This window comes from Bombina bombina, chromosome 1 (genome assembly GCF_027579735.1).
Source record: "Bombina bombina isolate aBomBom1 chromosome 1, aBomBom1.pri, whole genome shotgun sequence".
Taxonomy (NCBI): domain Eukaryota; kingdom Metazoa; phylum Chordata; class Amphibia; order Anura; family Bombinatoridae; genus Bombina; species Bombina bombina.
In genome coordinates this window covers 713,535,861-713,559,768 of record NC_069499.1, presented here as the reverse complement: position 1 = coordinate 713,559,768, position 23,908 = coordinate 713,535,861, and the positions used below count along the sequence as shown (strand labels likewise).

General features: G+C 38.5%; 1 protein-coding gene across 2 annotated transcripts in view; it reads right to left on the bottom strand.

The window, feature by feature from the left end:
* SLC16A2 (solute carrier family 16 member 2) overlaps positions 1-23,908 on the bottom strand; it is a 561,439-nt gene that overhangs the window by 55,648 nt on the left and 481,883 nt on the right. The window contains exon 5 of one of the 2 annotated variants that reach the window (XM_053699209.1): positions 11,017-11,186. The exons of the other annotated variant lie outside the window; for it this stretch is intronic. Within the exon in view, the coding sequence (XP_053555184.1) occupies positions 11,121-11,186 (66 nt within the window). The 3' untranslated portion in view covers positions 11,017-11,120. Of the gene's footprint in view, positions 1-11,016; positions 11,187-23,908 lie in introns of those variants that run through there. 2 annotated transcript variants of the gene reach the window in all.

Here is a 23,908-nt window from a genome sequence, read left to right as displayed (position 1 = left end):
TTGTTCCACAGCTTAAGTGTTTCTGATATGATGGGGTTTGGAGTAATTATATTTTTGTTTTTGGAAGGCCCAGCAGGATCTAGTAAGATTCGGTGATTGGGCGATTCCATGTTCCATGGCTACCCATCGTTTGTATTTTTTATGTATATTCCAATCAATAATTCTTTGTAAAAATATTGCATATCTATAATTGGTTAGGTTGGGGAGACCCAATCCTCCTTGTGTCTTGGGTAGGGACATAAGATTTTTGTTGATTCTAGGGTGTTTCTTGTGCCATGTGAAATCGCTGAGTGCCTGTTGTAGTGAGATTACATATTTTTCTGGTAAGGGAATTGGTAATCTTTCTTGATTAGATTGATACGGCCCAACCATGATAATCTTTTAGATCTCCAGCTCGACAGGTCTCTTATGACTTCTAATTAAATCTTTTCGTAGTTGAGTTGGAATAATGTCTCTTATAGACGTGGTGAGGTGGACTCCCAAAAATTTGAGAGAATGTGTGTTCCATTTAAAGGGGATGAGCTTCTCTACTATTCTCTTTTTAACCGGGTCAAGTGTAATATTAAGTATCTAAGATTTGGGGATGTTGACTAGGAAATTCGACTGGATGTGAAAATTATCTAACTCTCTGACTTACAAGGGTAAGGATATTTCGGGATTTGTTAGTGTAAATAGGATATCATCCGCGAATAAGAATATAGTATATTTTTGGTCACAGATTCCTTCAATTTTAGGATGGGATCTAATTTTAACGGCCAGAGTCTCTATTACACACGCGAATAGCAATGGGGATAGTGGACACCCTTGTCTTGTCCCATTGGATATCGTGAAAGAATTAGACAGGGTTCCGTTTATTAATATTTTTGCACTTGGGTGAGTATATAGGGAGAATATTTTTTGGATCACTCCTTCACTAAATCCCATTGTTTGTAGTGTGAGTTGTAGGTAGTCCCATGCAACACGGTCAAAGGCCTTTTCGGCGTATATAAATAGTACAATTAATGGGAGTTTATGGTCTTGTGCATAAAAAATTATATTTAGGGCCATGACCGTGTTGTCTTTTGCTTCTCTCCCTAACACAAATCCCACTTGATCAGGGTGGATAAGATCGGGTAGTAAAACATTAATTCTATTTGCTAATAATTTGGAGTACATCTTTATGTCGGAGTTTAGGAGTGAAATTAGATGATAGCTTGTAGTTACGTCTGGGGGCTTGTTTTGTTTCAATAATGTGGTGATATGGGCTTCTAGGGCTGATTCTGGAAAAGGGTGAGTTAAAGTATTGTAAAAGGTGCAAGGATAATTAGTAAAGGTGACTTATTAGGGGGGAGATTTTTAATCACTATTTGAAATTCTTCCAGTGAGAAAGGTTCATCTAGTTTTTCCTTTTGTGGTTGGGTCAGTTTGGGGAGGTGCAATTTGGAAAGATATTCTGTGATAAGTTGTTGGCATGTATTAGTGTTTGATTGTGTATCGGAGGTTGGTTTTGATAAATTATATAGTTTCTGGTAGGATTCCCTAAATGTTTTTGCTATTGCTTGTGTTGACCGGTGTGACTTACCTTTATTGTCTTTTATATGGAGAATGTAATTAGATTTTGATTTGTTATTTATGTATCTAGCCAGTGAGCGGCCTGGTTTGTTAAGATCCATATATGAGTGTTGTTTAAATAGAAAAGCACACCTGCTTTGTTCCTTGTTAATAATAGAAGCTAAGTTAAAGCGTTTAGTTTGTAGGAGTTGTAGGGTAGCTTCGTCCTTGGTGTTATTTTTGTGTATCTTTTCAAGCTGTGATATTTCATTGATAAGGTTGTTAGTTGCGTCCCTTCTTAATTTAGTAAGATGTGCTCTGTGAGCTATTAATTCGCCCCTTATAGTGCATTTATGTGCTTCCCAGTTAATCTGTGGAGATGTATCCGTATGTTTTTTATGTAGAAAAAACTTCTATTCTGGTTTGTAATTTCAGTTTAATGGCGGGGTCAGTTAATAGACTGTCATCGAGCTTCCATATGTAATGTCTGATAGGTTTGGAGGGCCATCCAAGAGCACAATGTACTCCTGCATGGTCTGACCAGGTTATTGGGGAGATACTTGCAGATCATATCAAGCCCATGCTAGTGATATCTGTGAATATATAGTCGATCCTCTTATATATTTTATGGGGGAATGAGTAGAATGTGTAATCTATAGATTCTGGGTGTAGAGTTCTCCAAACATCCAGACAGCTAAGTTGTTTTAATATATTATTCTATTTTTTAATGAAATGAGAGAAAAAGACAGGCGCACAAGGCACGATTCAAGTGTAGGATTTTATTGTACTAGTAAAACACACGGTTAAAAACACTTACTAGATAAAGGTTAAAAGTCAGCATTGAGAGCATATGCTCATTAGGATTATCGCAGCTCCTGCAGCACCAGGGAGATAGTTGGTCCTTTTCCTCTCCGTTTACGAAAAGACTAAGTGGGCGACGGTGTTCCGGATCCTGTCACCCCAGTCTTGGTAACGCTAGTGCTGAACAGTATTCTTTAACTGCTTTCCTGATAAGTCTTTTTTGTTGTTCGGATGCCTGACGCGTTTCCCCCGACTCCGGTCGGGCTTTATCAAAGGCTGGATAAATTAAACTTGGCGCCTCTTTGTTTTAAAGGTATGTCCGCCAATCAGATGGGAGGTGTGCGCTTTCTAGCCAATCATTACTAGAAGGTGTGAGCGCATATGTAAACCCGGATTTAAGATTGTATATCCCTAAAATAGCATGCAGTAACAATATTTTTACACATAGTTTCATACAGCGAACACGTGAGGGAAAGACAAAAAACAAAATATGAGTACAAAGATACTTCTAAGAACAAATAAAAGCAGTGCAATACATAACGTTCTCTCTTATTGCAAACAAAGTATATGTAATTAATAGACAACAAATGTGCATTGTATGTTTCTAGTGAGACCCATATTAGAACGTTTTACCCTTATTTGTATGTTAATGGTTATAAAATAATAATTATAAGGATTTTGAACGTTTTATATTGTTGATAGACCTAAAATATAACCCTAATATAATTTTCTACGTTAAAACAGAACACTTATGAAAAACTTGTGAAATATTCTTTTTAGTGATAAAACTTTGCTATGTAATAGCCATACAGGATTCTGTCCATATTCACTTTAAGTTTATAAATTTAATTTATTTGGTTAGCTTTTATCAAAAAATGCGAAATTTACTAATTTGAATAAGTTAAATGAATGAATAATTGTTAACAAAAATTAGTAAAAAACGTTATTGTTAAAAAAAAAAAACGTTATTATTAAGAAATTCCTAATTAGTTTTTGTTTAAAAGCATAGTGTAGATGTGTTAAAGTTGATGTTGTAATAACAAGCTGCGCTATATATATATATTCTAGAAGATAACAATTATGTTGGGGAGAGTATCCTTGTGATCTTGATGATTAACAAAAGATGCCCTGAAAACAAGGTTCTTTAGGGGACATCATTTTGCCTTTAAAATGCAATATTTAAAATTCAATATTTTTGAAAAAATTTTAGTTGAGTTGATTGGTATATCTGAAACATTAAGATATGTTTTCGAAGGGATATCATGTGTTAGGAAAGGGGATATTATACACACTAAAATTTATAGCTGTTTAAAATTGGGATGTTAAGACTATAGATGAAGATGAGGATTGGAAATGACCTAGCTAAAACATGTGCAAGTATTATGGAAGTTCTGACCGCACAAAGGGAAATTATTGCATAATTTTATAAGAAGGCCGCCACATCTATATCAATGTTTAATCCTAAGGGCTGCAATGTTTTTAGCTTGTAGATCCACTTTGTTTCTAGTTTTCTTAGTTCAAGTAATCTATTTGGTTTTGTATATGGTACTTGATCAATTACTTGGATCTTTAAAGAACTTGGATTGCTCCCATGGCAGTCTAAAAAGTGTTTTGGGACACTATGGTTCTCCATTTTTTCTTTAATGTTGTACAGATGCTCATTTGTCCTACGCCTTATCTTTCTTTTCGTGCGACCCACATATAATAGGCCGCATCCACATTCTAATAGATATACAACGTATATTGAGTCACAGTTGCTTCTAAAGTCTATGCTATAGGTTTCTGTAGATAGGCTGTTATGGAATGTGGGCGATTTGTTTATGTGTTTGCACATGTTGCATCTGGTTTTTCCACACTTCATAGTACCTTTCCAATTCATTAGCCAGTTGTCTGTGTTTGGGTTAGTCTTATTTTTATGAATGGGTTTGATTCTACTGGGGGCTAATATGTTTTTTAAACTCCTTCCTTTCTTGTATGTGAAAATGGGTTTTTCTTCAAGCTGTGGACCCAAAAAGGGATCTGATTTTAAAATTGGCCAATGTCTAGTGATTATGTCTTCTAGTTTTTTAGAACCTTGATTATATGTAGTTATAAATCTTATGGGATTTTGATTTTTGGATTGAGATTTAATTAAGTTATTATGCAAATTGGTCCCTATTGCCATTGAAACATCAGTGAGATTCTTCTCTCGAAAGAAAGACTCTCTATCCATGGCAGCTGTATTTGCCTTTACTTTATTTAATGCCTCTGGATTGTATCCTTTATCCAAAAATTTCTTCTCTAAGATATCCGCTTCCATATTGTAATCTAAATTATGTGTGCAATTTCTCCTGATTCTTGAGAACTGACTTTTGGGAACATTATTTATCCAACTCTTTTTGTGTGCGCTTTTAGCTTGTATAAAGCTATTGCAATCAGTAGTCTTCCTATAGTTTTTTACAGCAATTTTCCCATGGGGATCTTTAAAAAGAATCAAATCCAAAAATTCTATTTTTTCTTTTGATATATTTTTAGTGAATTTTAAATTAAAATCATTACTGTTCAGATGGTCCATAAAATCATTTACTCGTTCTTCATTGCCCTTCCATAAAATAATAATGTCATCTATATATCTTGCATAGATTAAAATATTGCTTAAAAAAGGGTTATTTCCCCATACATAATTATTTTCAAAGGCATTTACATACAAATTCGCGTATGAAGGGGCAAAGGTGGTGCCCATTGCCGTTCCTCTTTTCTGTACATAAAATTTGTTTTCAAAAGTAAAATAATTTTTATTTAGAATAAATTTTATACTTTCTATTAGAAATTCAATTTGGTTAGAAGGAAAGGACCAATTTAATAATTCTAACTCCACTTTTTGGATGCCATTACAGTGTGGTATACACGTGTATAGCGATGAAACATCGCATGTTAACCAGATCATATCTTCCTCCCAGTTGATCCCTTCAAATTTAGTAATTACTTCGGTAGTGTCTTTTAAATAAGCTCTGGTAGATTTTACCAGGGGTTGCAAGAAAAAATCGACGTATTTTGAGAGCTTATCTGTGATGGACCCAATCCCGGAGATAATTGGTCTACCGGGCGGGTTTTTTTGGTCCTTATGTATTTTCGGAAGATGGTATATGATTGGTGTATTTGGTTGTGGAGTATATATATATTTATATTCATCATCATTTAATATCCCTTCCAATTTTGCTTTACTTAGTAATTTGTTTAGCTCTTTATTAAAATTTTCAGTTGGGTCTGTTGATAAAATTTGATAAGTATCTTCATCCTCTAATAATTTCATAGCCTCTTTTAGGTAATCTTCTCTCTTTTGAATTACTAAGTAAAGCAAAATTGGAAGGGATATTAAATGATGATGAATATAAATATATATATACTCCACAACCAAATACACCAATCATATACCATCTTCCGAAAATACATAAGGACCAAAAAAACCCGCCCGGTAGACCAATTATCTCCGGGATTGGGTCCATCACAGATAAGCTCTCAAAATACGTCGATTTTTTCTTGCAACCCCTGGTAAAATCTACCAGAGCTTATTTAAAAGACACTACCGAAGTAATTACTAAATTTGAAGGGATCAACTGGGAGGAAGATATGATCTGGTTAACATGCGATGTTTCATCGCTATACACATGTATACCACACTGTAATGGCATCCAAAAAGTGGAGTTAGAATTATTAAATTGGTCCTTTCCTTCTAACCAAATTGAATTTCTAATAGAAAGTATAAAATTTATTCTAAATAAAAATTATTTTACTTTTGAAAACAAATTTTATGTACAGAAAAGAGGAACGGCAATGGGCACCACCTTTGCCCCTTCATACGCGAATTTGTATGTAAATGCCTTTGAAAATAATTATGTATGGGGAAATAACCCTTTTTTAAGCAATATTTTAATCTATGCAAGATATATAGATGACATTATTATTTTATGGAAGGGCAATGAAGAACGAGTAAATGATTTTATGGACCATCTGAACAGTAATGATTTTAATTTAAAATTCACTAAAAATATATCAAAAGAAAAAATAGAATTTTTGGATTTGATTCTTTTTAAAGATCCCCATGGGAAAATTGCTGTAAAAAACTATAGGAAGACTACTGATTGCAATAGCTTTATACAAGCTAAAAGCGCACACAAAAAGAGTTGGATAAATAATGTTCCCAAAAGTCAGTTCTCAAGAATCAGGAGAAATTGCACACATAATTTAGATTACAATATGGAAGCGGATATCTTAGAGAAGAAATTTTTGGATAAAGGATACAATCCAGAGGCATTAAATAAAGTAAAGGCAAATACAGCTGCCATGGATAGAGAGTCTTTCTTTCGAGAGAAGAATCTCACTGATGTTTCAATGGCAATAGGGACCAATTTGCATAATAACTTAATTAAATCTCAATCCAAAAATCAAAATCCCATAAGATTTATAACTACATATAATCAAGGTTCTAAAAAACTAGAAGACATAATCACTAGACATTGGCCAATTTTAAAATCAGATCCCTTTTTGGGTCCACAGCTTGAAGAAAAACCCATTTTCACATACAAGAAAGGAAGGAGTTTAAAAAACATATTAGCCCCCAGTAGAATCAAACCCATTCATAAAAATAAGACTAACCCAAACACAGACAACTGGCTAATGAATTGGAAAGGTACTATGAAGTGTGGAAAAACCAGATGCAACATGTGCAAACACATAAACAAATCGCCCACATTCCATAACAGCCTATCTACAGAAACCTATAGCATAGACTTTAGAAGCAACTGTGACTCAATATACGTTGTATATCTATTAGAATGTGGATGCGGCCTATTATATGTGGGTCGCACGAAAAGAAAGATAAGGCGTAGGACAAATGAGCATCTGTACAACATTAAAGAAAAAATGGAGAACCATAGTGTCCCAAAACACTTTTTAGACTGCCATGGGAGCAATCCAAGTTCTTTAAAGATCCAAGTAATTGATCAAGTACCATATACAAAACCAAATAGATTACTTGAACTAAGAAAACTAGAAACAAAGTGGATCTACAAGCTAAAAACATTGCAGCCCTTAGGATTAAACATTGATATAGATGTGGCGGCCTTCTTATAAAATTATGCAATAATTTCCCTTTGTGCGGTCAGAACTTCCATAATACTTGCACATGTTTTAGCTGGGTCATTTCCAATCCTCATCTTCATCTATAGTCTTAACATCCCAATTTTAAACAGCTATAAATTTTAGTGTGTATAATATCCCCTTTCCTAACACATGATATCCCTTCGAAAACATATCTTAATGTTTCAGATATACCAATCAACTCAACTAAAATTTTTTCAAAAATATTGAATTTTAAATATTGCATTTTAAAGGCAAAATGATGTCCCCTAAAGAACCTTGTTTTCAGGGCATCTTTTGTTAATCATCAAGATCACAAGGATACTCTCCCCAACATAATTGTTATCTTCTAGAATATATATATATAGCGCAGCTTGTTATTACAACATCAACTTTAACACATCTACACTATGCTTTTAAACAAAAACTAATTAGGAATTTCTTAATAATAACGTTTTTTTTTTTTAACAATAACGTTTTTTACTAATTTTTGTTAACAATTATTCATTCATTTAACTTATTCAAATTAGTAAATTTCGCATTTTTTGATAAAAGCTAACCAAATAAATTAAATTTATAAACTTAAAGTGAATATGGACAGAATCCTGTATGGCTATTACATAGCAAAGTTTTATCACTAAAAAGAATATTTCACAAGTTTTTCATAAGTGTTCTGTTTTAACGTAGAAAATTATATTAGGGTTATATTTTAGGTCTATCAACAATATAAAACGTTCAAAATCCTTATAATTATTATTTTATAACCATTAACATACAAATAAGGGTAAAACGTTCTAATATGGGTCTCACTAGAAACATACAATGCACATTTGTTGTCTATTAATTACATATACTTTGTTTGCAATAAGAGAGAACGTTATGTATTGCACTGCTTTTATTTGTTCTTAGAAGTATCTTTGTACTCATATTTTGTTTTTTGTCTTTCCCTCACGTGTTCGCTGTATGAAACTATGTGTAAAAATATTGTTACTGCATGCTATTTTAGGGATATACAATCTTAAATCCGGGTTTGCATATGCGCTCACACCTTCTAGTAATGATTGGCTAGAAAGCGCACACCTCCCATCTGATTGGCGGACATACCTTTAAAACAAAGAGGCGCCAAGTTTAATTTATCCAGCCTTTGATAAAGCCCGACCGGAGTCGGGGGAAACGCGTCAGGCATCCGAACAACAAAAAAGACTTATCAGGAAAGCAGTTAAAGAATACTGTTCAGCACTAGCGTTACCAAGACTGGGGTGACAGGATCCGGAACACCGTCGCCCACTTAGTCTTTTCGTAAACGGAGAGGAAAAGGACCAACTATCTCCCTGGTGCTGCAGGAGCTGCGATAATCCTAATGAGCATATGCTCTCAATGCTGACTTTTAACCTTTATCTAGTAAGTGTTTTTAACCGTGTGTTTTACTAGTACAATAAAATCCTACACTTGAATCGTGCCTTGTGCGCCTGTCTTTTTCTCTCATTTCATGTAATCATTTCTGAGCCGGGACCAGTGGGATTGCTGGCTGCGACCAGGCGGCACTACAGTGGCACTACAATCAAAACAATTTTTTGCTTTTCTACGGTTCATTTGAACATTATCTCCTACAAAATCAGGACTATTCACGGAACTTACAAATATCTTCTGTGATTAACACCTAAGGTACTGTTACATAGATCTGTAAAAAACCAATTTTCTCAAAACTTAGCACTATCCTAAAGTATCAAATTCCAGATCTATTGGCTGCTATTATTATATTTTTCTGTGGACTTTTTTTAATCATAGGCTTTTTAATCATAGGCACTTTAACCTATATCCATTCTAGGAATAAGGGGTTTTTGAGTATTTTTAACATATTATCTGTTATTGATTTTTTACTCTGTTTTATTAATTGTATTTTAACTGGTATCTAGACAGTTTTTAAATATTTTCAAAGCTTTTAACTTTTGGATGAGCAACTCATACACCATCACAGTGGCGACAACATATAACAAATAACATTAAGTTGGCAACAACTATTTAAAAAAAAATTTTTGTTTCAGTACATGAGCGCATAAAATCACAACCAGTGTTTTATTCTATTTTTTAATATTTACTTTGGAGCTGGATGAGGTGCGTGTGGAACTATCTAGTAGTGGATTTAAGGTTAAGTTGAAATCCCCTCCTATTAGTAACGTGCCTTTTTGGTATTCTATAATTGTGTTTGGTACCTTTATTAAGAAAGGAATGCTGTTTTGTATGGGGGCATAAAGTGACACTATTGTAATGGGGAGGCCATAGAGCAGACCCTTTAATAGAATGTATCTACCTTCTGTATCCCTGAACACCGCTATTTCCTGAAATGGGGTTCCCGCTTTGATTAGAATACCCACCCCCTGAATCTTTTTCTAAGGGTGAGACGCATAGTAGCTTTTACCATATTTAAATTGAAATGTTTTTGGTTCTCTCCCTTTTAAGAAATGGGTTTCCTGAAGCAGGACTATGTCTCCCCTTTTACGCTTAAAATCGTCCAGGGCCGTCATCCTTTTTCTAGGGGAGTTAAGACCCTTTGAGTTTATAGATATGAAGTTTATAGACCTATTGTCGTCCATTTTAGAAGTTTGTGGAGACATGTATGAAGTGAGAAGTCCTAGTAGCCCTCATCTTAGGTATCTTAGTGAGGTGTAGTTGAAAGTCTCTAGAGGAGATATGAAATATGTGACGCATGGCTGTCCAGTCCAGAACAACCATAAAACATAAAAAATCAAACCAAAACAATAAATAACATATACTACTATAACATGTTTCTAAATAAAAGAAAAACAATATCCTCATTGAGGAGATGGAAATGAGGAGGAATGGCCCCTCCCCCCCAATAACCGGAACCTTGCCAGGCCTTTGTTTGTTGTCCCCTTAAGGCTGAGGTATTGAAGGGTATTCTATTTTACTAAGTTTAATGATAGATCTCATCTATAACTAACCTTTCCATCTGTATCTCTAACTGCAGGTTAACAGTTTCTTTACCCAAAATATACATCATGCATAGAGGTTATATTGTTGTTATCTAATAACTGGAGGACAGTAGGTATCATTATATGTGTGAAGGCCACACGCCTAACTGGACATTTTCATAAACAGACATTTCTGAGCCTAAGAACTAATTAACAGTGAGTCAAAACAAGACCAGGAGGAAAATTTCAGCCAGTGAAGGAAGTAAAATAGATTGTGTCTTTTGCTATAATCAAGTATTTTAACACTTTAAGGAGATGTGATTAATAGAAAACAGTTTGTAATTACATTAAAGTTCTTGATGGTTTGGTGTCGTCTCTAAGAGTAAAGTTTATAAGCCAATTTACAGTTTGTTAGTCTTAATTATCTTAGAGAAATAATCTAAACAGGAAGCATTCTGTAATAACTTGAATGTTCACATTGAACTGGTTTCCATTCTGTGAAAGTAAACTTTATAAAACAGGTACATAGAGTGTTACTTATCTGTTGTAGAGATGAAATTGCACATGTACCATGCGAAACGTCTCAAGGTGGAAGGCTTTGGTGAGTGGACGAGTTTTGTTTCTTGGGTTTTTTGGACACTGTGGTCCAGCGCTGTGTGTACATACTTTTAAATAGACATTCGCAATTCTTTAGCGATATTCTACTTTTTGTCCAGGCTTTATTGATCTGTATGGCCTTTATACGTTCTTAGCAGCACATCTGCCATATTTAGCTGTACCACCGATGGGAAATCTAAGCAGGCCCTACAAAAGGCAAGCAGTTAATTAGTAGTTACAAGCAGGGGCAGATCTACACCTTGAAACAAGCCACCTGCAAAGCGTAGAGTTATTCCCACCCTACATACACAGCTTTCTATAATAACATTAGTGGTATACTCTGCAGGACTTTTTAACTAAACCGGACAATTGGGTCTCTACAGTGAACTATAAACCTTATATGCATCACCTCCAGGCTCTAGAGAGGCACGTCTGAGTCTGAAGATATTGCAGGGAGAGAGCTGACTAACTTTATACAGGGCAGAAAGACAGTGCCTGCTTATCTTGAAGATTGGCCTAGCCTATATCTTTACAACAGAATTACTGTGATTGCTGAAGCTGTAGTGGGCCCCTTTTGCACAGATCTCCCCTTTTCCCATTTACACACACCTAGTGGGTATTAGCCTGAAGTCCCCTGCCCCTTTTAACGTCCCTTGTGGATACATCCTAGAGATTGTGTGGCTGGGGCCGTACTCTTATGCGCCATCTTTGATATATGCAGCAAAAGTAACAAAATTATGGGCTAAAACCCCCCTAATGAGGTGGGAGAACCCCCCCAAGTAATTACTGTCCACGAGAACAGGTCTATCTTGTCATATACCCCTAGCTTGCTGGAAGACAGTGAGGAACTTTTTCTGTCACATATTGTTCCTGTATATCTACCACCTAAAAATATGGCACATTGACAGAAAAAGAAATCTAAGCACCAAGAAGGCCCTAGACGAACTGTAGCTGATCACTTTCATAATAAGCTCCAGATGGATAGAGACTTTATTGATGAGGACTCTCGAGATTCCCCTATACCAAATAAAGTAGCCGGAACTGCTGGCTTACAGAATATCACACATCCTCATACTGATGTTGCTGTTATCGAACTCATCAACACTCTATCTACTAAAATGGATTTGCACTATGCCGCCCTAGAGCAAGACATTAAGACCTCAGTAGCTGACCTCAAAAGGGACATCGCCTCCTTAGGTGAAAGAACGGAAACAATAGAACGTAGGCATGAGGATCTGGCTACAGATCATTCTAATCTGCTTGCTTATTCGCAGTCACTTGCAGAACAGATTGCGGATGTCGAAACTAAATTGGCGGACCTCGAGGACAGATCGAGGAGAAACAATCTCCGACTGAGAGGTATTCCAGAGAATGTCACAAACCAGGATCTCCCTGATTACCTCAGAGATCTCTTCAAAGTATTGCTGGGGTCTCTTCAGGGGCAAGATGTTATTATCGACAGGGCACATAGAGCTTTACGCCCTAGGAATGCTACTGCTGAACAGCCTAGGGATGTCATCATCCACTTACATTATTTTACCTTTAAGGAAAAGTTGTTGAAAGCAGCCTTTATACACAAGACGATGCCTGAACCGTACCAAACAGTGCAGTTGTTTCCGGACCTTTCCATCCACACGCTGGCAAAGAGAAGGAACTTTAAGCCGATCACACAATGTCTCCAAATGTCTCCCCACAGTTCTAGCTGAGCATCTGGAACCAGGAACAATTTTTTAAATGAAGAAGGGGAAAAAAAGAAGATCCAAGTCTCTCCCATTCATTCTTAATAATATTCACAATCTTTATGGGAACCGGGAAAGTCTGTGGCACAACCCTGTCCTCATAAACTTTATCAAACTTAGTAATAGAAGGTTCCTCCGGTAACTTTGGCTCCCGAACCTCTAGAGTTGCTAACACCTCTCTTAAAAAAAAGCATAAGTTCTCCATCCTAAACCTAAAGTCTGGTTCCTCCACAGTCTAAGGTTTAGAGGCTGCAGATTCTGACCCAGAGAGAGAGTTCTCCGTAGTATCGTAATCCTCTGCATCAGCGGATAATCTATTCTCAGACACATCCAACGGAGAAGATGACCCCTGGGAAGGATCGCAATGTTTAACCTTTTGCTTGCGCTTGGCTGGGCGAGGTAAAGCACTAATGACCGCAGAAACCGGCGTTTGCAACTGTTAAGCAAAATCGGATGGCAACAAGGTATCTCCCGTAGGAGGATTAGAAGTGCACTGGGGAGCTACATGTGTAATCGGAGATGAATGTAGGAAACGCACCTCATGGGATGGGGACCCCTCAGAGGTGGACGGCTTAGTGGTACTAAACATCTTATTTCTTTTAGATATTACAATTTTATTGAAGCATGTGGAAACATAGTTGAGCAGGGTGGTAAACCGTAACCTCCTCAAATAAACACAGGCAATAGAATTAGGTAAAGAGGGAGTCCCCTCTAACATATCAGAGTCCTCAATAGCTTGCGCTTCAATAAGTATTATAAAAAGTATTAAATGGCACCTTTATACTCCAATGGCCGGGGCACTCACCACCTCCTATGACCCAGGCCCACAGAGAAAACTCATATTGTCTCCTGCAACCAACGGTCAGGAAAGGAAGAGAAAAGAGGCCACACCCGGTCACATGGAGTATCGCACAGGACCGCCCGTGCAGCCAAGAAAAAGCGTGCCAACTAAACAGGCTGCGCAGTAATTGAGGACAGTAAAAAACCTGACTGTTCCACAATGCCAGAGCCTCATCTCACACACGTTGCAGCAAACACAATAAAGCAATACATGTATACATCCCCCCCTGTTCAATAATCACCTTCTGGAGATATTAACCCTTGATTCTATACAGATAAAGGAGCCACACTTCTTCTTGCGTTATAATTACAGATATAAAAATGAAACAATCTTTCCAGAATCAACTCCGTGGAACAGGAACACGGCCTCTCAAGTTTGACAGTGTGTAGCATTGCTTCTGACATGGACTTGAGTGAAGAAAGCAGGCAGTGAAACTCGTCAACACTGATTGCTTAAGGAGCTGTTAATACGAGTCTGGATGGTTTCGCAGAAAGACTCTCCCTGCATCTCCAGACCCTAACATTCGTCAATAATCTTACTGATAGGCTGACAAGACTACTTAAAACTCCAGTCCCATTCCAAAGAGTACTACCCTTCATAAGAGACTACTCCAAAATCTTCTGACACTTCTCTGCCAGCCTCCTGTGACAAAAGGCAAAGAATGACTGGGGGATGAGGGGAGTGGGGGAGGTATTTAAGCCTTTGGCTGGGGTGTCTTTGCCTCCTCCTGGTGGTCAGGTTCTGTATTTCCCACAAGTAATGAATGAAGCCGTGGACTCTCCTCGTATTAGATGGAAAACATCCTGTCTGAAATTCTAACAGACTCAGAACCAGAACTCATCCCAAAACCAAATGGAAAGGATAAGAGAGATTTATTAAGACTCCTAGCAGGCGCTGGAGAAACCAGATCTGCCAAAATATAGGACCAGACAAGAACCCAGCAAAACAGGATACTGTATGTACCCCCCCCCAGAAATCTAGAATCAGAACGAGGTTACTGAAAAACCATACAGTCACTTAAACACCGGATTTCCTCAACATGATGATAGGAAAATATCCATCCTCTTGAGAAGGGAAGAGAGAATCGTATAGCAACCCTCAAGAGGAAGAAGAAATACGCTCTACATAGAGAGCACATAAAACCAATAGAACGAGGGAACCCCTATGGAGCACCAATAGAAAGGAACATTACACCCTTGTGAAAAAGACTCCAGTCCTCCCCTCAACGAGAGAGGCAAAACTTACGCCTAGATTAAGAGTTTTGCGTTATAAGGGGTGCGGTGCTAACTTGCATGTTATTATCAACGCTCACTTACCTACAGCGCTGGTATTACAGGTTTTCAGAAACCCGGCGTTAAAAAGGCAAGAAGTGAGCGTAGAGCAAAATTGTGCTCCATACCTCACTCCAATACCAGCGCTGCTTAAGTCAGCGGTGAGCTGGTTTTATGTGCTCGTGCACGATTTCCCCATAGACATCAATGGGGAGAGACGGCTGAAAAAAAGTCTAATACCTGCCAAAAAGCAGAGTAAAGCTCAGTAACGCAGCCCCATTGATTCCTATAGGGAAACACATTTTTATGTTTACACCTAACACCCTAACATGAACCCCGAGTCTAAACACCCCTAATCTTACACTTATTAACCCCTAATCTGCCGGCCCCGATATCGCCGCCACCTACATTATACTTATTAACCCCTAATCTGCTGCTCCAGACATCGCCGCCACCTACATTATACTTATGAACCCCTAATCTGCTGCCCATAACATCGCCGACACCTACAATATATTTATTAACCCCTAATCTGCTGCCCACAACATCGCCGACACCTACATAATGTTATTAACCCCTAATCTGCCGCCCCAACGTCGCCGCCACTATAATAAACATATTAACCCCTAAACCGCCGTACTCCCGCATCGCAAACACTAGTTAAATATTAGTAACCCCTAATCTTCCGCCCCTAACATCGCAGCCACCTTCCTACATTTATTAACTCCTAATCTGCCACCCCCAACGTAGCCGCCACTATATTATATATATATCTATCAGCCAATCGGAATCTAAGGGACGCCATCTTGGATGACGTCATTTAAAGGAACCTTCATTCAGCAAGAAGCCGTCGATTGAAGAGGATGCTCCGCGCCAGATGTCTTGAAGATGGAGCCGCTCCACGTCAGACGGATGAAGACAGAAGATGCCATCTGAATGAAGACTTCTGCCCGTCTGGAGGACCACTTCTGCCCGTCTGGAGGACCACTTCTGCCCATCTGGAGGACCACTTCTGCCCATCTGGAGGACCACTTCTGCCGGCTTCGTTGAGGACATCTTGCCGCTTGGATGAAGACTTCTCCTGATAAGTGGATCTTCGGGGGTTAGTGTTAGGATTTTTTAAGAGTGTATTGGGTGGGTTTTATTTTTATGTTAGGGCTTTGGGCCTGCAATAGAGCTAAATGCCCTTTTAAGGGTAATGCCCATCCAAATGCCCTTTTCAGGGCAATGGGGAGCTTAGGTTTTTTTAGTTAGGGTTCTATTTGGGGGGGTTGGTTGTGTGGGTGGTGGGTTTTACTGTTGGGGGGGTGTTTGTATTTTTTTTTTACAGATAAAAGAGCCAATTTCTTTGGGGGAATGCCCCGCAAAAGGCCCTTTTAAGGGCTATTGGTAGTTTAGTTTAGGCTAGGTTTTTTTTTTTAATTTTGGTAGGGCTATTAGATTAGGTGTAATTAGTTTAAATATCTTGTCATTTGTTTTTTTATTTTCTGTAATTTAGATTTTTTTTTCTTGTTGTAATTTAGCTAATTTGTGTTTAATTTATTTAATTGTATTTAATTTAGGTAATTTATTTAATTATAGTGTAGTGTTAGGTGTTAGTGCAACTTAGGTTAGGTTTTATTTTACAGGTAAATTTGTATTTATTTTAGCTAGGTAGTTATTAAATAGTTAATAACTATTTAGCAACTATTCTACCTAGTTAAAATAAATACAAACTTGCCTGTGAAATAAAAATAAACCCTAAGCTAGATACAATGCAACTATTAGTTATATTGTAGCTAGTTTAGGGTTTATTTTACAGGTAAGTATTTAGTTTTAAATAGGAATAATTGATGTAATAATTGTAGGTTTATTTATATTTATTTTAATTATATCTAAGTTAGGGGGTGTTATGGTTAGACTTAGATTTAGGGGTTAATAAATTTAATATAGTGGCAGAGACGTTAGGGGCGGCAGATTAGGGGTTGTTAATATGTTTATTATAGTGGCGGCGATGTCCGGAGCAGCAGATTAGAGGTTAATAATTTAAATTTATTGTTTGCGATGCGAGAGGGCCTCGGGTTAATAGGTAGTTTATGGGTGTTAGTGTACTTTTTAGCACTTTAGTTATGAGTTTTATGCTACGGCTTTGTAGTGTAAAACTCATAACTACTGACTTTAAAATGCGGTACGAATCTTGACGGGATAGGGTGTACCGCTCACTTTTTGGCCTCCCAGGACAAGCTTGTAATACCGGCGCTATGCAAGTCCCATAAAAAGAACACTATATGCAAATTGCGTAAGTTGATTTGCGGTAAGGCCAAAAAAAGTGTGCGGTGCCCGTAAATCTGCAAGACTTGTAATACCAGCAGTAGTAAAAAAGCAGCGTTATGAGGCTTAACGCTGCTTTTTTACTCATAACTCAAGACTCGTAATCTAGCCACTAGTGTCTAAAGAAACTGCCACCGCAGAATTCATAACTCCAAGGCAATAGCTTTGTAAAACAGGGTAATAACTTGTAGGTCACTTGAACTGCGTACGATCCAAGAGCAGACACCCAACCAAGACGATTGAACCAGAACAAGCCTGACATCCAGGATAGAAGGGCTTCCCCTGGTCCGAAAAAACAACCTCTTGAGAAGAAGAAAAAAGGAGAGGTAACCAGTACCCAAACAGGACCAGCATGTTAGTTAGGATACAACATATCTGTACAAACCACAAAAGAACAGAGATAACTCTATCCAACCAGGGCCAGCCCGATATGAAGGATACAACATATCTGTTCAAGGGTCAAACAGGAAATTCTAAATTTCTAGCAGGGCCAGAAAACTGAGCATAATAAACAGCAAAACATATAAGCTCCGAGCTTGAACATAGTCTCGGACATATCGAGGGAACATCACCCCGACCAGAGACAACCTCCTGGTTATTGTTATTTATGTATTTTTTTTCTTTCTTTTTTTAAAATATAGAACTTCCACCGGAAGATTCCATCAAACGCGACATGAAATCGCTAATACCAGACTCCCAGAATGAAAAGTCTTCCTAATAAGAGAGTCAACATATCTCACACTCAGAAAATAAAGGAAAATAAAAATGTATTCTAACCGGATTAGAAATCAGGCAAGCGCACACAAAAGATAGCCCAAGGGAAAGTGAAACCGACATGACCCGCCCGCCATGCGACACATGTCCTCAAGAGTTCCGAACTGGGAATCTGATATAAAAACAAAGAAAAACAATACAGAGATTATAAGGAATAGGATCACCATCCCTCCAGTCGTCTAAACAGGCTTGCTATCTGAATCAGCAGACAGATTTAGCTGACGGATCAGAACTAGGATCTTCCAGCATCACTAGAACTTCTCTCAGAAGTACACGCAAGTGAGACATTCTGAAACTAAAAGCAAAATTCACCTACGTCGGAGTATCCAGAGTCTCCGACCCTATAGGTAGCCCCTCTGACGCCTCAGAGGACACCGCTTCCCCAGAAGACTGATTGGATATCACAGTCCTCTTGCATGCCGGACCTTGGGCAGTAGTACACGTATCAATCCTTCGCTTGCACGTGGCAGGAAGATGCAAAAGCGCTAAGGCCAGAGCTATGGCCATGAAAAACCGTGCAGTAACCTCTGGTGGAAAAGACCTCCTTCAGGAGAAGGGGGTAACGGTATGCGGGGCAACCGCCTGTGTAGGAACAGAAGAAGTTAGGGAACGCACCTCACGGGTAGTCGAATCCTCAGAGGCCGATGGCTCATTGATCTCCCAAATGGGAAGATGAGAACAATCTATTGCGGCATACGGAACATAGTTGAGAGGGCTGGGTTACCCGGGCCTGCTCACAATAAACACAGGTATCAAAATCTGAATCAGAGGAAACCCCCTCTAACATCCTCCATAACTCAACTAAGCAGATTATGGTCAATAAAAGAAAACAACTGGCACCTTACACCCCCAATGGCTGGGGCACTCACCACCTCCTATGACCCAGGCAGATAGAGAAAACGGATCCTCTCCGCAGTCGCACGGCCAGGAATACAGAAATGGGAAACAAAAAACATGTGACCGCACCCGGTCACATGGTGCAACGTGCAGGAGTCACTCCCGCTAAGAAAAGCGCCAGTCCAAAAACCTGCGCAGCTCGAAATAACCTGTATGTTTCGTAAAAGCCTATGAGCCCCAAACAATCATAAGCAGTCAAAATCACATAAACATGATTTAAACCCCCCCACTATTCAATAATCCCCCTCCGGGGATAATAACCCTTGATTCCATAAATATAAAGGAGCCCCACTGAGACCCTGTCTTCTCATTACGTTACTAGCATGTAAAAAATTGAAACGATCTTACCGGAATCTATGCCGTGGAACAGCAACACAGTCCTTCAGGTTTGACAGATGATAGCAACGCTTCTGACATGGACTTGAGTACAGAAAAGCAGGCAGTGAAACTCGTCAACGCTGATTGCTTATGGAGCTGTTAATATGAGTCTGGATGGTTTCACAGAAAGACTCTCCCTGCATCTCCGGACTTTCATCAATGCTCTCACTGAGAGGCTGACAAGACTACTTAAAAATCCAGTCCCATCTCGAAGAGTACTACCCTTCATAAGGAACTACTCCGTATCTTCCGACACTTTTCTGCCATCCTCCTGAGATGAAAGGCAAAGAATGACTGGGGGATGAGGGAAGTGGGGGAGTTATTTAAGTATTTGGCTGGGGTGTCTTTGGCTCCTCCTGGTGGCCAGGTTCTGTATTTCCCAAAAGTAATGAATGCAGCTGTGGACTCTCCCTGTATTTAGAAGGAAAATAAAGAACAGAGTAACCAACTCTGGCTTTCTACACTTAGGGCAGCAATATGTTAGGAAACAAAGTAAGCACCACCTTACAACTTCCTAACTGCTTAAAAGCCACCACTACTCTGTAGCAGAGATTGACGTGGACTACAGCTATACCCAAATCCTTGCTTGCAGGGAAAACTATCCCCATAAAGGATTTCATTTCTTCAGACACCAAAACTTCAACTCCTCCATTGACGGAGGCAAAGAGAATGACTGGGGATTATGGGAAGAGGAGTGATATTTAACAGCTTTTGCTGTAGTGCTCTTTGCCGCCTCCTGCTGGACAGGAGAGATATTCCCACTAGTAATTGATGATGTTGTGGACTCACCATATCTTAGGAAAGAAAGAAATCTCCCTTCCATCATGAGGGGTGCCACCTCCAGCTCTACGCTGACCTCAGTCAGCTCACCCTGGCCAAGGGAAGACAGGCCAGATTTCTTATCATACATCTCATTGGGCATCCCCTATCGCTGGGGGTTCCCCTTCTGCCTGAGGGTCATGAAGGATAATAAAATTGTCACCTACAAAACTCTAGAAGACATAGATACATTCAGCTCTCAGCTGCAGATTGTGAAGCCAACTCTTTCTTCTCTTCATGAAGAAACCCACAAGGAGGACAACCCTAGACAGAATAAACAAGGATGGACACAAATCTCTAAAAAACAGAAAGATAGAAACTTTCAAGACTCATCTCCACCTGCTTTAACTGGACACCAGACCACAGTCACCTAAAGTAATTTCAAGCCTGCATGGTATCATCATTTGGTTGTCAGGTACCAGGCCCATGGGTCTGAAGGCCTTTACTGACCCTTCTTTCAGAGTGTTCTCCACTCTTTTCTCTAATTGCCACTGTGAATGACTTAATGCTCTATAATATAAGGGGGCTTCCTATAGAAAATAAGGAACTCGCAGGATTGAACATAGTTTACCTTTATGTATATGGAGTGAATACATTGATGTCAAATGTTAGGTTCACACCTTAAACTTATCGCTCATAGTTGTCCCCTCCCCCCCACCCTCTCCTTCCCTAATAGCATATGGACAGCCACTGTCAATGACTGGCATAAAAGACAAAAGAGGTTCCCATTTCCCCCCATAAACCCAATAATGTTTAGCTGACCCGATACCAAAAGGTGTAACAGTTACGTATTTCCCCACTTCTATAGATACTTGCTATAAATATGTTTTTTGTTTGTTTATTGAATGTTATATGTTGTTGTGGTATTTACTTTTTTGTTATTGCAGTTTGAAACATTACTAGCAGAAATCTAATGCTTCTCTACCCGTTCTCCTCGTTCCTCTTCTTTTCCTCCCTAATTGGCTCGTCTGGGACATAGTACAAGATACACAAGATATAGTACAGGTAAGACCCTTCATACATGGGTTGGAATAAGCCCCTATCCACCAAACATCGGACACAAGTAATTATACCATTAAAATCCTCTGTTTAGAAACAGACTCACATCCTGACACCCTTCCATATGGGGACACAATCAATTAAGTTAGTCACGCTAAATGCTGAAGGATTGAACTCGCCAACTAAGCGGTCAGTGGCCTTGTCATGGTTTAAAAAATCAAAAGCGTAATGTCTTCCTCCAGGAGACACATTCCCTGAAAGATCACCCACCTGGTTTCTTCAATAGGGATTTCCTAACAGGACACGTTGCATCACACATAAAGAAGAGGGGAGGCGTGGGCATACTAATACATAGGGCAATTTTGTTCCAGTTGCTGACTGTCGACTCTGACCCTGGGGGTAGATGGCTTATAATATTGAGAGTCCAATACAATAGGCCTATAACATTAGCGTATATTTATGCACCTAATACAAAACAAGTTTTTCCGAAGAATCACCAGTAGAATACTACAATGCCAAAAAGGCTCCCCAATAATAGCAGGCAACTTGAACTTGGCTCTAGAGCCAGATATCAATTGCTCCACTGGTGGTAGCGGAATCTCTCCGAGGTCTCTCTTAGACATAGGCACAGATCTCTATTCTCTATCAATAATAGATACCTGGCAGGCTAAACATCCTGGACAAAAAATTTTCACTTTTTATTCTAATCCCCATAAAAGCACCATATATAGTGAACCCGTGTGCACCATGAAATATATATAGTTCCGTTCAGACATTTAGACAATGGTATATTTAGGTTCATGATTTATGAAGGGTGAGTGTATAGAAATTTAGATCTTCAGTAAGGTATTGCATGCAGCTTCACACTGTGAACATATAGTCAGGTATTTAAGATATGGCTAACTCTTTATTGGCCACAAACTAGAGAGATATATTTGTATTGGTTGTATGTATATACATGCATGTCAGTTCACAAGTTTGTTTGCACGCAACATTCCTCATGACCAGGTTTAATCACATACATACACGCAATTCCCTATTGCCTAAATTTAATGTATTACAAAGAGGAAAGGAATAGGAAACATTGTCAATCATACATTTAAGATACAGTGGTTGTAACTTTTAATATTCCCTCATTTCTATTTTTAGAATGACACAACACAGATTATTATACAGGTGTGGTATTGCAGGTCACATGGTTTGTTTTTAACCTATTAGCACTTGTTAAATAGTATTTAAGAGATGTGCTGGCAGGTACCCACTAGCTACGATTACGGCACACAGCCGAAACGCGTCAGCTGAGGGGGTACGTGACTATCCACACCAGATGTCTTTCATATCCGGTGGTCTCTGTTATACCGGGTCCTGTTCCATGTTTGAAATTTTTACAAGAAGGAAATAAAGTTTGAGTTTTATTCAAAGGTCCGGTGTTCTCACATTGTTTCTTTTTGCCTCTCTTACACATAGGCACAGATCTCTATTCTCTATCAATAATAGATACCTGGCAGGCTAAACATCCTGGACAAAAAAATTCACTTTTTATTCTAATCCCCATAAAAGCTACTTACGCATAGACTATATCTTTATAGAGCAAAACAGTTACAGCTTACTCAAAGACTCAGATATAGCACCAATTAGCTGGTCCGACCATTCCATGGTCAGTATAGTTGTGAAATGGCTAGATTCCCCATTGACTCCTTTTCAATGGCAACTGGATGATTAGCTCCTTAAATATCCCATACTAAACACAAAATTATCAGAGAACATTAAAGAATATTTTACCCTTAACAACTTACCTGAGATCTCTCCTCTCACTCTGTGGGAAGCGTACAAAATGGTAATACGAGGCATATTCATAAAACATAAAGCGCATCTCACTAAACAATACATAAAAGCATACTTGGATATTTCAAACACTATATGCGATCTAGAAAAACAACACAAAACAAACCCTTCGGGTACTAACATAGCCTTACTCCTATGAAAAGAAAGAAATGAGCTTAACCACTTACTCTATAAGGAGGCCCAAAAGAAAGCACTGTGTCCTAAAAAGATTTACTTCGCTAACTCAAACAAAATAGGTACATCACTAGCTAGAACACTAAAACAAAAGAAACTGAGTTCTTATATACATAAACTTAAGGACATGAAGTGGTAGGCAGTTACCTGATAGCGGACCAATTTAGATCCTTTTACAGTAAACTATACAATCTGCCACCCCCTCTGCACTTGCAGTCCCAGACAGCTAGCGAACAATATGTGGCAAAAGTCCATCTCCCCACATTGCCTAAAGAAATTACTGACCAGTTGGAGGAACCAATATCTGTCCAAGAAACCCTAGCAGCCATAAAATCCCTACCCTTACACAAAAGTCCGGGACCAGACGGATTTACTAACCTATACTATAAACAGTTTGCCCCTCACCTAACCTCTTTGTTTCATTTCATTGATGATAATCAACCCTGGTCCCAACAAATTCTAGAAGCTCATATCACTGTTCTACCCTCCGGCCGCTCCTGACATTTGGGGAACACACAAATTTCTTAATAAATGCCCAAAAATCCGAAATCCTTAACATCTCCATGTCTCCGAAAGATTATGATAAATTGCAATCGCTATGTCTCTACAATTTGAATAATTATAAAATTAAATACCTGGGAGCCTTTTTGACTCCATCTTGTAGTAAATTATATAAATATAATTATCTCCCCCAACTTCATAAGCTCCGCAAAGATTTTGACACATGGCACGATAAGCCCATTTCTTGGTGGGATCGAATACAAACAATCAAAATGACCACCCTTCCACAAATCCTGTACGTACTCCAAGCTGTTCCTATTCACTTGCCCCAATCTTTCCTGTCCGGAATGCAGTCAATAATAAATACCTTAATTTGGGGGG